Consider the following 14,587-nt stretch of genomic DNA (forward strand, 5'->3'; position numbering starts at 1 on the left):
GCCAGCCGGAGCCGCCACTGGGTGTCTGGCGGGCTGAGGGTTCTCCCGGCGGCGGGCGGGGACCGGGGCGGGGGGGTGGGGGGCCGGGCCGCGCGGCACAGAGAAAAGCGCCGGCCGGAGAGCCCGCGGCCGGGCCGCCTGGGTGAGCGTGCCAAGGCGGCGGCAGCGCAGGCTTCCAGGTGGGTGCAGGTCCCCGGGTGGAATGGGAGTCCACGCTGCGAGCGAAAGTCTGAAGCCCCGATCACCAACCCAGCCGCCCCATCAGGCAGGCGGGCGGCGCTGGACACAGGGCCGAGGACGAGGGCCTCTCAACTTTTTTTGGACCCGGGGTGGCAGCCGCAGCCGCGGGACGCCCGACACTCGGCGGGAGTGGGGAACCCACTCCAGGGGGAGAGGGCTTCAAAGAGACAAAGGCTTGGATCGCGGCTGTGGGCCAGCGCCTCTGGGGTCTTTGTGCGGACACGTGCATCTCGCGTTTGTGGGCCTTTGTGGATTTGGGTCTGGGGACGTGGATCTGCCTGCGCCTTTGTGTGCCCATGGCTTTGCGTTACTGTTTCGCTCTTTTGTGCACATTTTGTGGGCCCTCGTTTGGTTGTGGGTGTTGGTGGGCACATCGTTGTGTGTCCGCTACGTGGTCTGAGCCTGTCGACGTGTCTAGGTTGGGAGTCCGTGGAGTGTGCGCGCGCGGAGAGCCAGACACCGCCCTCAACTCCTCGCTCCCCTGCTGTTCACCCCAACCACCCCCCCAACTTGGCTTCAAACTTTTCTCCGGGTTCCTCCGGCAACAGCCCCTATCCTCCTCTCCGCTGAAGTCTGGTCGAGGGGCACTGGCATCCCTCCCCTCTTTCGTCTTCTGGGGTCGTAGAGTCCAGAAGAATGAGATAGGATTGGCGGGTGAGGGAATCGGCAGCACCTGGGTACTGGCCCTGGCCAGGGCGTGAGGAGTGTGCCCGACACCCTCGCCGAACCAGCTAGGTGGGGAGAGGGAAGCGGTGGGTCGAGGACCCCGACCGGGAGCTGAGGAGAGGGCAGCCGGTGTTGCCTGCCCCGCGCTTGTCCGAGAGTGTATGTGACCGAGAGAGATAAGTCTACCGTGCAGAGAGGCCAGCCCCAGTCCCGGCTCCGCTTTGAGATCCGCTCTCCGTTTGCATCCTGGGGGGACTAGCCCTCTGCTCTGGTAGGTGACGAGCTTGTCCGTGGCGCTGGCTCCGAGACTCCCAGGTGGACTGCGAGGGGTTAGGAACTTTGCACAGAAAGGTTGCGAATGGCCCACAGTACTGCACTGGGCAAGTTGCTCAGTCTGTTATGGATGAGGGTGAGCGCTCCCTGGAAGTGCCCAGCATTCGTTGGGGATAACCAGGGCAGCCTTCCAGAGCCTGCCCGAGAACCGAGTCCGTCCACTTTAGGCTTGGGCGAGTAGATGTCTCAGGAACCCCTCCCATGCCTCCTCCCTACTTGCTCTACTCTTCGGGGAAGTCCAGGCTTGCGAAGCCCAAGTCTGACCCTAGGGGGAGGGCTCAGGCGGCAGGAGCCTGCTGGGCTTTTGATCCTGCATAGCAAAGATAACCTTACTACCTTGCCACCCCCACATTGTGCCCCAGTCTTAAACTTAGATTTTCACCGGATGTTGCAGATGTGATGGAGGGTCACAAGCCCCTCCCTAGGAAAGGAGGCCCCCATTGGCACGTTCCTTTCCCTCTCTGGGCCTCAGTTTCCCCTCTGGGAAGAGAGATGTTGACAGCTTCTCTCTTCCCTTCCCATTCTGGCTGACTGGTTGAGACCCCAGAACCTGAAAACACTTTGATGTTTCTTTTCACACACACCTTTGTTCTGACATGACCAATTCCCTGAAACTAATTTGCTCTTTTGAAGGGGGAGAGGGAAGGTGGCTTTGAAGTTAGGGAGGGATGGAGTGAGATGGGCCAGGACCCCTTGGAGCCCAGGAATGAGTGGAAGGGTAGAATGCAATAGCTGGGGGAAGCCAGGTAAATATACCCTGGAGGTAGGAAGTGTCTCCCACAGAGGGAACTACACTGCATGGCTCTGTGTGTTCTGATCACAGAGGTGGGGTTGCGGGCGGGGGGGTTGGAGGTGGATTAGAATTCAACTGAAGGCTGGGAGGGAAGGCAGGGCCAAATATGAAGTCCTTGAATGCCAGGAGCAGGGATTTGAACCTTTAGGCAATGGAGAGCTGCTGGAAGGTTGAAACAGGCATGACAGGGCAGGATTGGTACTTCTAAGGAAACTTCCTTTGGCTTATTGGTGGTTCTGGAGGCTGGGAGACCAGTCTAAAGGTAGTTGAGTGCTCCACCCTTTTAGAGTCAGAAGGACCTGGATTTTACTCCTATTCCGTTGTTTCCTAGTTCTGTGGCCTTGGGCAAGTAACTTGACCTTTTTGATTCTCAGTGTGCTCATCCTTCAAATGAGGATAGGAATTCCTATCTCGCTGATCTGTTGTGAATGTTAACTAGGATAATGAATTACATGTGCTAATAAAATGAAAAGAGGTTTGTAGTCTATTACATTATGAAGACATTTATTGAATTACACTGACAATAGAAGGCGGAGACGGCATCCACTATGGTCCTGCACCTGATTTCACCACCTGGCAAAGCCCTTAGTATGAAGGCTTTCTGTCCAGGGCATTTCATTCATTCATCTGATTTATTCCCCTTCACATGGCCAGGCCCCATGTGGGAGAGGAGCTGGACACAGTCGGATTCAGAGATGGCCACAGACCATGAAGTATGTCTTGCCTTGACAGATGGCCCAGGGGCCAGGGACACCCAGGGGGAAAGTGACCTTTTGCCAGATGAGGACACAGGTTAAATTGGGAAGGCCTCATAGAGGAGGTGGCTTTGGAATTGAAAGAGTGAGATCCTGCACAGCAGACAAAGGAAAAAGACCACCTTCGTAGGAGGAAAGAGCCTGTGCAAAGGCATAGGGCCCTAGGAGGGGGACAGGCCTCTAGACTGGTGAGAGATAGGCTTTACACAGGAAGCAGTGGCAGGGTCCTTGTCTTCTGCTGGGATTGTACTCTGGCCCCCAGCAAGCCCAGCCATTGGAGGCAGGAGGCCAGGGAGATGGCTGTTGCCACAGTCCAGGCCTGGAGGCCTCCTGAGCCAACTTGGGCAGTGTGAGTGAGTGCCTGACTTAGGGGTGAGGGGTGGAGAAGATACTGACCCACCCACCAAGGAGAGGTTGCTGATTCGCATTTTGTCACAGAAGACACAACTCCTTCAGCCTGCTTTGGCCTCTGAGCCTTTTCCAAACTCACTAACTTCCTGGTAGTGCTCTGCCAGCACTTGCAGCCCCAGGGGGGCTCAGGAATGGTGCACTGAGGAAGAATCCGAGGCCTCAGGGGATGTGGATGTTTTGGATCTTGTGGATCCCCTGCCCCTGCCTGGCCTTCAGGTCTCCTGGTGTTGAAACTCCCTGTTCTTTCCTGGTCCCTGAGATCACTCATTGGTGGGGACAGGAGCCCACATGCAGTGAGCACCCACATGTGCCGGGCCCAGGCTGTCTTCTCTCTCTCTCATGCCATCACCCCAGTAGCCTGCTGGGAGCAGTGCTGGGCTTCTCACCACGTCACAGGTGAAGACCCAGACTCAGGGGTGAGGGCACACGCGTGCCTCGTGGTGGATGAGACCCTGTGGGGTTGGGGCCCTTTCTGCCTGGTTGCAAAACCCATTTCCTGTGCCCTGGGCTGCCTCCCGACGTGTCCACACGTGCTGCCTCAGAAAAGCTTCAGAAAGAAGACACACTGCAAGGAGAACGAGTATTGAGTATTGGGACCTTGCCCATATTGGGACCCTTGCTGGTTTTCCTGTGGATTAGCATCCCTAGGGGAGATGGTTGGGCCCCCAGGGCCCACCTGCACCTGCACAGATGTCCTGGAGGAGGCCAGGTCCTGGGTGTCAAATTACCTGGCTCCTGAGTCCAGCCCCTGGCTTCCCAGGTTGTGTGACACTTCAGTGATCTCACTGAACCTCCGGTAAAATGCGTAGGATGCCACCTAACCTGGTGACCTTGCAGGGTGACTAGGCAGGTAACCACTGGGGAGGCACTGGAAAAGCTGAGAGGTGCCTTAGGAGAGGTGGTGGTATTCTAAATGCCCGAGATACCTTCATGCAGTACTCACTGTGTGCCAGGCCCAATGCTCAGCCCCAAAGACATAAAAATGAACCTAACCCCATCCCTGCCCATGAGAGGACAGATAGGCAAATGTCCTTATAGCCCAGCATGATTAGGTAGCCATCATCCACACAGCCATTGGTATGCTGAGGCACGTGATATGAAAAGCACTGGATTTGGAGCTAGGACCTCTAAGGCTGAGACCTGGTTCCCCTACTACCCCGCTGAAGAATGTCAGTCTCTTTGCAAAACAGGGACAGTAATCCCCACGGTCAGAGGTTGCGGTGAGGCAGACACGAGGCACTGGTACAGAAGTGCGTGATGAGCTGACGTGTTTGTAGAGAGAGGCAGTGTTAGCGGTTCTGTTGGGAGCGCCAGACCTCAAGACTCCGGGAGTTGGCCCTGAAATTCTTTTTGCCTTGAGTTTCCGGAGCTGACAAGTGGTTGGGGGGCAGGATGTTAATGGAATTTCCACCTGGGGATTTCACTGGCGTCAGCTTGAGTGAGCTCACAAGGAAGGGAGCAGGGCAGGGTGTGAGGCAGCTGGGCACTGAGAAGCAGCTGGGGGAGGCCAGGGCCTGTCTCCAGTCCGTGCAGGGCTCAGGTCCAGCCCGAGGCTCAGCTCCCTGCCCACCTTGTTCCTGTGCCAGGGTCTCCCTCTTGAGGCTGTGGTGGAGGAGCTGGCAAACCTATGGGTCAGAGATGCTGCGTTGCCAAGGGGGCCAAGCCAGAACGGCTAGCCCCACAGAGGTCTCAGAGGAGGGAGCGTGGGGCCTTGCTGGCAGACACCCGCGCAGTGACTGGAGCACACTGGCACGACGGCCACAGACGTGCCAGGTGCCTGGTACTGCGTTGGGTTCTTGAGTACCGAAGAACATAAAGAAAAATGACACCATCAGTGTCCTCCGGAAGCCTAGTAAATCATGACCAGCACCGTCTCCTGTGCCCTGAGCACTTCGAGTGTGGCAGATAGCGAGTGAGCTGAATGCTTCACACACTCTCTGTTCCATAATGCTTTCACTAACCCTGTGTTGTGATCCTTACTGAGGACACTGAGACCCAACCGGATTGAGACTTTACTGAGGCTGGTAGATACAGAGCTGCATTCAGATCTGAGTCCAGTGGTTGACTCTTAACTGCCGACTCTATTTATCCAGCAGTGCCACCCGCCAGGCCTGGCTCTGGCCTCAGGTGGGGGAAGGGGCAAGCAGGTGAAGAAGGTGGGGCCATTGCTTCAAGCTGCTCACACTTCAAGTCAGGAAACGGGCAGGTAAACAACTAATGACAGAGAATTTACTCAGTCTGTGTCTGTGGAGGTATGCCCAAAGTGTGGTGCGACACGCCCCTGGGGAACAAGCAAGGGAGGGAGGGGTGGCCCGGGAGCCTGAGTGGACAGAACGGGCTTTGTTCCACTGGTGGGGCCAGGGCAGGCCGGTGGATGCGGGTGATGCTGGCAGCAGTGTGAGGCGTCAGGACTCGGGTCCTGGGTCCACTTCCCTTCTGTCACTGCCCCTGTCTGCCTCAGTTATTCTCCCGGGGGTCTTCCAGCTCTCCAGCCCTGGAACTCTCTCTGCATTTGGGGAAGTGTGAGCAGAGGCTGAGATTAGTTCAGCGGCTGCCACCATCACTATAGGTCCAAATCCAGACTGAGGGGGCGCGGGGCGGGGGCTAGCCTCTGGTGGAGTAGCTCAGTTGGTTAGTATCTTCCCAGTATGCCAAGGTTGAGGGTTCAATCCCCGGTCGTGGTGCATACAAGAATCAACCAATGAATGCATAAATAAGTGGAGCAACAAATCTGTGTTTTTCTCCCCCTTCCTCCCTTCCCCTTTCCTCTCTCTGTCTCTCAAAAAATCAATAGATAAGACGGGGAGCTCAGCCAGGGGAAGGAGGAAGGTGGCACAACTTGCAGATGTCTCCTTGCTAGGGAGAACTTGATTTCTGGGGGCAAAAGTAGGAAGTCAGAAGGTTTTTGAGACTTCAAAGTTGTTTTAGAGGCAGTCTAGCAAGGCCTGGAGTGCCACCGTGGGGAGACTCACCTGGGGCCTGTTAGGACCACACCATATACTCATCGGACATCATGGGCCACCAGCAAACTTGTGGCCCCTGCCCAGAGGACTGTATGCTGTGTCCCCCAGACCAAGGGTGGGTACAGTTTCTGAGCCCTGGTCCTTCTGCCCTTGTGTCCTGTAACCTGGCTGATCGGTGAGTGGATCTTTTATCTGCACGTCAGGGTTTAGAAAAGAAGTGATGTATCTGGAGCCAAAGATCCCTGTCCCCCCTCAGCCTTCCGTGGTGACCAGCTGTCTGCCTTTTCCTCTCTCCAGAGGGCGGATCAGAGCTCCCAGAGGGAGACAGAATTAATACTGTTAACACAAGTGCAAGAACCGAGGCTCAAAAGAAATGAAGAAAACTGCAAAGGTCATGTAGAGAGTGGCCAACCTGGTCTCCTGGGGCCAAGGCAGGTATAAGTGATCTCGATATGAGTCAGGGTCCTGTCCCCAGTGCTGGTCAGTAAGCCCCATGAGGACTTAGTATCCGCACCCTACCCCAACATACACTTCACACAGTACTTAGCAGAGATTCAGTAAATGCTTTTGTTAAATTTTGAATGCCTGAAACACTGGAGCTAGCTTGTCTAGACCTAACCTCTCATTGTGGGGCTGGAGACACAGGCTCAGGGAGGGAGGGGACGTGTCTGAAGATGTGAACAGGCCCTGCAGAGCCTGGACTAAAACTGGGATCCACAGCTGTTGTCCAGGACCTGCCTCGTCACTGCACAGTTGCCCCATTGTGCCCCCTTCACCCCCACACCTGGAGAGGTGAAGGAGGTGGGAGGTGGTCATGGGTGCCCTTTCTGGGGGACTCCTTCTACCACATTGCCTGGGAGAGACACAGGCACCCATTGACTGCACATCTCTCAGTGTCCTGGCCCCGTGATGTCTAGTCCTCATAGCAACATCCTTGTGGGAGGGATTGTTGTCTCCGTTTCAGACGAGGAAATGGGCTGAGGGAGAGGAGGACACTTCCCAAAGTTGCTGGGTTTAGCAGGTGACGCCTGTTCCCAGTGATGTAACGCCTTCAGATCAGAGAATGCATCCCAGAACGGCAGCTTTCATGTCAAGGGCCAACTCTAATCAGTGGGGGGAGAGCACCAGTCAGAGGAGAGCTCTGACTGAGGTCCTGTGCAGATGCCCTAGGAAGTGGTGCTGTGATTGATTGGTTATGTCTGCTGTGGATATGGGTGTAGGTAGAGTGAAAAGGAGCAATCTTTCCCTGATGTGGCTTCCGCCCATTGGGGTCTCATTTCTCTGCAGGGGTGTCCAGCTTATCTGTCTGCTCTTCACATCCAGCCTTTCTGAGGCCAGTGGGACCCTCAGTGTCATCTCAGAGTCACAGCTGAAGGAACCGGTCCAGAGAAGTAAAGTGACTTTCCCAGTTAGCAGTGCACGTTGGTGTCCAAGGCCGTCTCCCCATGAAGGCCTTTCCTCTTCACGGAGCAGAGGCTGATGGTTTTTGTCAAGGGAAACTCACATTATTCATCCCTTCCCAGACCCAGAAGCCCTGTTGAGAAATATCATAGTGTGGCCTTTCTGGAAAGAATGCCCTTCAAGGAGGGCGCTGATAAGGGCTTTGGCATTGTGATGACATGGTTCTAAAGGAAGGAGGAAGAGGTGGGGTCGGGCCCACCTGCTGATCCCTACCCCGTCAGCTGCTGTCTGGGAAGGAAGGCAGGGCAGCCCACTCTGCCCTTCCCCTGTACCGGGAACCCCGCTAGGTGCCTTATTTCTGTAGTTTTGTTTCATCTTCATGATGGTCCTGTGAGGTGGCTATTGATATCCCATTTCACAGGTGGGGAGACTGAGGCTCAGAGCCTGTGGCTGCCCAGCATCAGAGAAAGCAGAGGGAGTCATGAGTGAGGCAGTCCTATTAGGAGCCTTTGTGACTCAGTGTGTTATATATATATTATGTATATAAAATATTTTATTTTACTATAAGAGAGGACATGGAGTGGGGGTGGGGTGTGAAGAGATTGACATGTTTAAATCACTCAGATTCTACCATCTAAAGAAAACCACTGTTGTGTTGGTATATTTTCTTTTGGCCTTTCTAAAATTAGGATTTGGGTTGGGTTTGTTTTTTTTTAATGCATAGTTACAGTTGTCCTAGACATGCAATTTATCTTATGATATCTATCATTATGGCATCAGCCCCCTGCATGAGGTTGCAGACTCTTCGGAACGTTATTTTTATGGACTCCCTGAGTCCCCAGGAGAGCCAGCAGCCAACCCGAGTGGGCTGGGAGAGCTTCGGTGGCCACGCCTCCCTGGGGATCTAGGGACAAGTCACCACACACTCCCTTCATCACTGAAGTGAAGCACTGCACGCCCACTCTGCAACCTCCCAACGTCAAATAAGCAGTCCTTTTTAACTATAAATGCTGTGCCCCAGCAGGAATTTTCCTTATCTTCCCTCAGTCCCCTCCTGGGAAGCTCTGCCCTCCCCTCGGCCTCTGAGCCTTTTCTGAAGGCCTTCTTCCAGCGGCAGTGGCTGAGCCCAGCATCTCCGCGACACAGGAAGGTGCCCTGCTGTGTGTTCCTCCAAAGGGGGACACTTCCTCTGAGCAGAACACGGGCCCTGGTGTTCGAAGACCACCAGCCCGCACCTCTGCCTTTGCCCACTTCTGGGTCCAAAGCCGTGAGGCCTCTCAGGGATTTCTCCTTTCTCTTCCTGACAGCCTAGGATGCTCCTGAGAGTCTTCTGGGCTCGGCTGTGACCTCAGGAAAACCCCAGAGCCACTAAATACTAAAAATCTTGGCGCCTGCGTCATTGCAGCGGTCAGTCACAGCTAGAGTTTGGCCCTGGGACTCTGGACACCTACCTCTTCTTTTCCCAGAAACGCACAGAAGTGTACATTCCACTGGAACCAAGCCAATTACGAGGTTCCAAAGGCAAGAGTTCAGTTCTCAGCTCCACCACCTGCCTTTGCACGTGCTCGGTTTCCTGCGCTCTAACATGGACTGAGGATTGCATATGAGAGAACACATGTTCAGCACCAGCACCTGGTGAGGACCGGCTCTGATTCAGTGTCGGCGCTTCCCAGGGGGGCGTCCAGGCCTAGCAAGGAACAGGAGCCCAGGGAGAGCTGTCCACTGTGCGGGGCTGAGTGAGGACCTGTCCAGGATACCTTGGGAGCGCTAGGTCTCATTTACGCCCCTGCTCCTTTTACATCCGCTGGCCTTACCATTGCCTTGATTCCATCCCCACAGTGGCCCACTGATGAGCATCTTGCGTGTGTGCATAGCTCTTCACAGTTGGATTGCATTTCAGGGAGTGCCCATCCGCTCATGTGAGGGGGTCAGGGCAAGAATTACTGCTTTGTGGTTCAGAGGACAAGACTGAGGCCTGGAGCGGGGCAGCAAGAGGCCCCCTCTCTGGAGGGTTGTGTTTGAGCTCCCAGTTACATAAGCAGGAGCTCATGAGAGGCCATTTGGCATTTAATAGGTATGTTGTATAATGTACCCTATTGGGAACAAAAGGGTGATCTCAAGGCCTTTTTTCTGTACTTGTGTTGTTTGTTTAAACCCCAGGAAGGGTGAGTATGAGCAGATCAGCTTAGCAGGGAGGGCGGGGCCCTGAGTGGTAATGAATCCCTGTGGTAAGAAGCTCTCACTCAGGGGAACAAAGGGTACCTGCAGCAAATTAATTATTTTCCTTTTGGTTCCAGACGTGGGAACACTCTACCTTGCCACAGTTGGGACCAAGCCCAGGATGCACCTGGGCTGGATTTAATCCTCAGATTGTATTCTATAATAGAAAGGCGTGGGAGAGGAGGGACCTCATAGCAGGGCAGGGGAGAAGAGCCCCACTTCTTCCGGACCCCATGCAGAGCCCGTGTGTGGATCAGGTAGCTGCCCCTTTAAAGTTTCATGGAGAGCTGGTAATACTATCGTGTTGTTCCCTCCACATCCACCTCAGTCTAGAAGGCGGGCAGGTCCCCGGTCCATCCCTCCCTGAAGGCCAGTGGGAAGGTGCGAGGGAAGACAGGGTAGGGTGCAGAGCAGGGCTATCCCAGGTGACAAGACCTGCTGGCGTGAGGCAGGGCGCCTTCCACCCCCTGGGCTGCGTGGCTGCCGTGTGGCGGGAGGGGACAACCAGAGACTGTCCAGTTAGATGCCTTCATCACTCACCCATTCCTCATCCTCCCATGAGCATCACGGAGCTACAGTGGGTGTGTGCACAGGCTTTGGGCCAGACAGACGTGCGTGGGTGTGAGGACTGAATGTGACAGTGTATGTGTAGTGCCTGATGTGTGGCAGCTACGACGTAACTGTACAGGGATGGAGACTGCCAGGAGAGGGAACGTGGCTTATACCATAGCCCATGTCTGGAAAAAAGCCCCTCTTGGATCTTGTCTCTTCACCAGCCTCCTTGCCAGTCCTGCCGGAGGCAGCAGATGAAAACAGAAGAATTGGGATTGAGCAGGCCCTGGTTCTAATCCTGCCCTGCTTTTTACTAGTTGGGGTAAACCCTTTTCCTCTCTGAGCCTCTGTTTCTTTATCTGTATAATGGGAGAACCAGCCCAGCTGCCTAGGTTAAAGGAAGAGCCAGGGAGGGGTAATACCTGTATTATCTGGGAGTAGAGACAGAGCAAGGGGTAAGAAGCTTGGGACGGGTATTCCAGAGCCCATCTGGAAGTCTAGACAATCGGAATAAAGGATCCTGCCTCTGGAGGACAGGCTAGGCGAGGGGGCTTAGGACTGTGGACTGGTCCATTGTCACCCACTAAAGAGGTAGGGTAGGGCCACTCCTCTCAGGGAGAGGCCTTGTTCTGGGAGGCTGGCATGTGAGTCTCAGGCGTGGCCCAGCCACTGCCAAACTGCGACCGTGAGCCATGCTTCCTCGTGCTCCATCTGCTTCCCCTCCCAGTTACTTGTGGCCAGGCGTGACTTTCTGAACCTCTCTAAGCCTCCATTCCCTCTTTGTGAAGCAGTGACAGAAATTTCTACCTTGCAACTTTTTTTAAAGATTTATTTTTAGACAGAGGGAGAGAAACCTCAATGTGTGGTTGCCTCTGGCATGCCCCCAACTGGGGACCTGGCCTGCAACAGGCATGTGCCTTGACTGGGAATTGAACCAGTGACCCTTTGATTTGCAGGCCATCACTCAGTACACTAAGTCACACCAGCCAGGGACCACCTTGTAATTTTTGTGGTTGTGAGGGTGAAGCAAGCCTGTGTAGTGAGGCAGCTAGCACAGCACACGGCACATGCTCAGCACCCTGACCCTGACCCCTAAGCTGTGAGCGCCTCTCTAATAGGATATGGATCAAGACCAGCCAGTGGACCCTACATCGCCAGAGCCCTGGAGCCCAGCCATAGATCCATCTACTCCAGTGGGCTCCCAGTAGGGCTCGTTAATATCCTGCAGCAGAGATGGTGAGCAGGCACGGAGGGTTCCAGGCCCCTGCCCTCCCTTCAGCCAGAACTGGCCCACTTTCATCTGCTAATCTTATTTAAGATAGGGTTTTGCTGCGTCCAGTTGAAAATCCACCGATCTGGCCTCACCCCCTTTACCCCACCAAGGCCTGAGAGTAACAGGGATGAGGAGCTATACGAGGAGTATTCGGGGAAGGCATCCTGGGAGGACAGGGTGCCCGAGGCAACTTGCAGCTGCACCTAGACATACTGACTGGTGTCCTGTGGGGTGGGCTTAGAACCATCCAGGGTGCCTGCTGTCAGCACTCACCTATGGCTCTCTTTCTAGCCCCCACCATGCTGTGGTCCCTGCTGCTGTTGCTGGCCGTGCGCTGCATCCAGACAACCCGACCGTGCTTCCCCGGGTGCCAGTGTGAGGTGGAGACCTTCGGCCTCTTTGATAGCTTCAGCCTGACGCGAGTGGATTGCAGTGGCCTGGGCCCCCACATCGTGCCCGTGCCCATCCCTCTGGACACAACTCACCTGGACCTGTCCTCCAACCGGCTGGAGACTGTGAACGAGTCGGTGTTGGCAGGGCCAGGCTATACCACGCTGGCCGGCCTGGATCTCAGCCACAACCTGCTCACCAGCATCTCGCCCACCACCTTCTCCCGCCTTCGCTACCTGGAGTCGCTCGACCTCAGCCACAACGGCCTGACAGCCCTGCCCTCCGACAGCTTCACCAGCTCGCCCCTGAGTGACGTGAACCTCAGCCACAACCAGCTCCGTGAGGTCCCAGTGTCCGCCTTCACTACCCACAGCCAGGGCAGGGGGCTGCACGTGGACCTCTCCCACAACCTCATCCACCGCCTGGCGCCCCACCCCGCCCGGGCCAGCCTGCCCGCACCTACCATTCAGAGCCTGAACCTGGCCTGGAACCAGCTCCGCACCGTGCCTGACCTCCGGGACTTGCCCCTGCGCTACCTGAGCCTGGATGGGAACCCGCTGGCTGCCATCGGCCCAGGAGCCTTCTCTGGACTGGCTGACCTGACACACCTGTCGCTGGGGAGCCTGCAGGGTCTCCCCCAGCTGGAACCCCATGGTTTCTGTGAGCTGCACGGCCTGCAGGTACTGGACCTGTCGGGCAACCCCAAGCTCAAGTGGGCAGGAGCCGAGGTGTTCTCAGGCCTGGGCTCTCTGCAGGAGCTGGACCTGTCGGGCACAGGCCTGGTGCCCCTGCCTGAGACACTGCTCCTCCACCTCCCAGCGCTGCAGAGCGTTAGCGTAGGGCAGGGTGTGCAGTGCCGGCGCCTGGTGCGGGAGGGTGCCTACCCCCGGCAGCCTGGAGCCAACCCCAAGGTGGCCCTGCACTGCACAGACATGGGGGGACAGGCTTCCAGGGGCCCCACCACCTTGTGACAAATGGTGTGGCCTGGGGCCACGTCACGAACTGCTGCCCTGGGCCAACTCAGGTCCTGGGAGATTTAATGTGCCAATGCCAGTGGGGACTCTGCAGGCCTCTGTGGCAGCATCACTGACAGATAGCTGTGGACCTGGGACTAACCCCAGGGGCAAAGTCTTGCTCCTTTGTCTGTATTGTCCCCAAACCGTAAGCAGAGGGTCTTTGATGTGAAACCAGACAGCAGCCCCCTGCTGTCCTTCCCCCACTCTACCACGAAGTGCCTTCCCTCAAGCCTGGGCCAGCCTGACTGATAGGAGGAAGGTTAGAGGTCAGGCCCATGGCCCAGTGCCCCTTTGGGCCCATGGTCCAATCACTCAGGAGCATGGGTTTCTTTTGCTCTGGGCACATGAGGCCCACTTTATTCTTTTCTCTTCCCCTAGGACCCTGGGTAGAACTGTAGTTATAAAAGACAGAGAAAAAAATCAAGTCTGCCGCCTCATGTGACAGGTGGGAACACTGAGGCTGAGAGAAGGAAAATTGCTAATCCGAGGTGCCCCAGCAGCAGAGGCATGACTGGACCCGTGTCCTGCCTCCCAGCCGGGCCCCTGTGCACTTTGTTGCCTTGTCTAAGTCATACCCTCCCGCCCCCCTGCCTGGGCTCCCCTTTTCCTGCCATATAAGCCCTTTTTCTGTCATCTCGAGGACAGGCAAGGGCCACCACGGTGGGACGCTGGGCCCACTGACCAGCTGTGTTGCACGGGCCAAGTCTCTTCACCTCTCAGAGCCTCTGGAAGCTTCAGGCATACCACCCAGTCTCACCCGCCAGTTTCCCACTCTGGGGTGGGGTCCCCCCGCACCAAAACTGGAAACGTGCCCATTGATCCTTCAGGCATTGCCTCTAGATGCTCCCCTAAGAGGTTGATGTGACCCTGGAGCCCCACCTAGCCACAAGCAAGGAGGGGCCTCCCAGATTCAGGTCGAGCTGGTCCAGAGCCCAAGCCCGTCTCACCCCACTGAGAGTGCAGCGGAAGGAGGCAGGCAGTTCACTGCGGAATTCTTGTATGTGCCCCGCCCGGGTGGAATCTCAGCTTCCCAGCTCTGGGCTCACTCCTTAGTGCTCATTTTATACAAGTTGTTGCCTTTTTCATGGACTGCTGCTTTCAACCAGCTCCCGACCCCACCCCTGCCGGCTGGGGATGGAAAATGTCATTTGTAAAAGAAAAACATTGCATTTGTTCATTTTTGCAATGGGGGTCCTGGGGATGTGTTAGGGGGAGGTGCTGGGTGGAAGCCAGCCATCAGTGGCCACGTGGGCATGAGGGGCTGGTCCCACAGAAATGCCCACAGGACAGTGAGAGCACTGTCCTCCCCCACCAGCCCTGTCCAACACTTCACTGGTCCTTGGTTTAATAAACATTTATAAAGACTCCCTCTTTCCATCACTCGACCAATGTCCACTCACATTCCCTGGGCTGGGCCCCAGGGCCACAAGAATGAATCAAGTCCAGCCCTGTCCTGGACATTGTGTCCTCCCCGAAAAGCCCAATAATTACCCAGAATGGGGGTGGGGATTACTCCAGAGTGGGTTATGCCCTCTCCGCCTTCCTTATCTCCCCTCTCGCTGCTGCCCCAGGTC

General features: G+C 56.0%; 1 protein-coding gene across 4 annotated transcripts; it reads left to right on the plus strand.

Moving 5' to 3' along the window:
- Nucleotides 1-74: 74 nt before the first annotated feature.
- TSKU (tsukushi, small leucine rich proteoglycan) lies at nt 75-14,377 on the plus strand. Of its 4 annotated transcripts, XM_045818348.1 has the most exons (3): nt 84-179; nt 9,029-9,197; nt 11,899-14,377. In XM_045818348.1, the coding sequence occupies exon 3, from the start codon at nt 11,907-11,909 to the stop codon at nt 12,966-12,968; it is 1,062 nt and encodes a 353-aa protein (XP_045674304.1). In that variant the 5' UTR covers nt 84-179; nt 9,029-9,197; nt 11,899-11,906; the 3' UTR covers nt 12,969-14,377. The 4 variants fall into 4 exon arrangements, with proteins under 4 accessions (XP_045674303.1, XP_045674304.1, XP_045674305.1 ...); XM_045818347.1 differs by lacking the exon at nt 9,029-9,197 and having other exon boundaries at nt 75-179; XM_045818349.1 differs by lacking the exons at nt 84-179; nt 9,029-9,197 and adding an exon at nt 5,335-5,404.
- Nucleotides 14,378-14,587: the final 210 nt, after the last annotated feature.

Source organism: Phyllostomus hastatus, unplaced genomic scaffold, assembly GCF_019186645.2.
Source record: "Phyllostomus hastatus isolate PE091 unplaced genomic scaffold, TTU_PhHast_1.1 phas_scaffold_317, whole genome shotgun sequence".
NCBI classification, from domain to species: domain Eukaryota; kingdom Metazoa; phylum Chordata; class Mammalia; order Chiroptera; family Phyllostomidae; genus Phyllostomus; species Phyllostomus hastatus.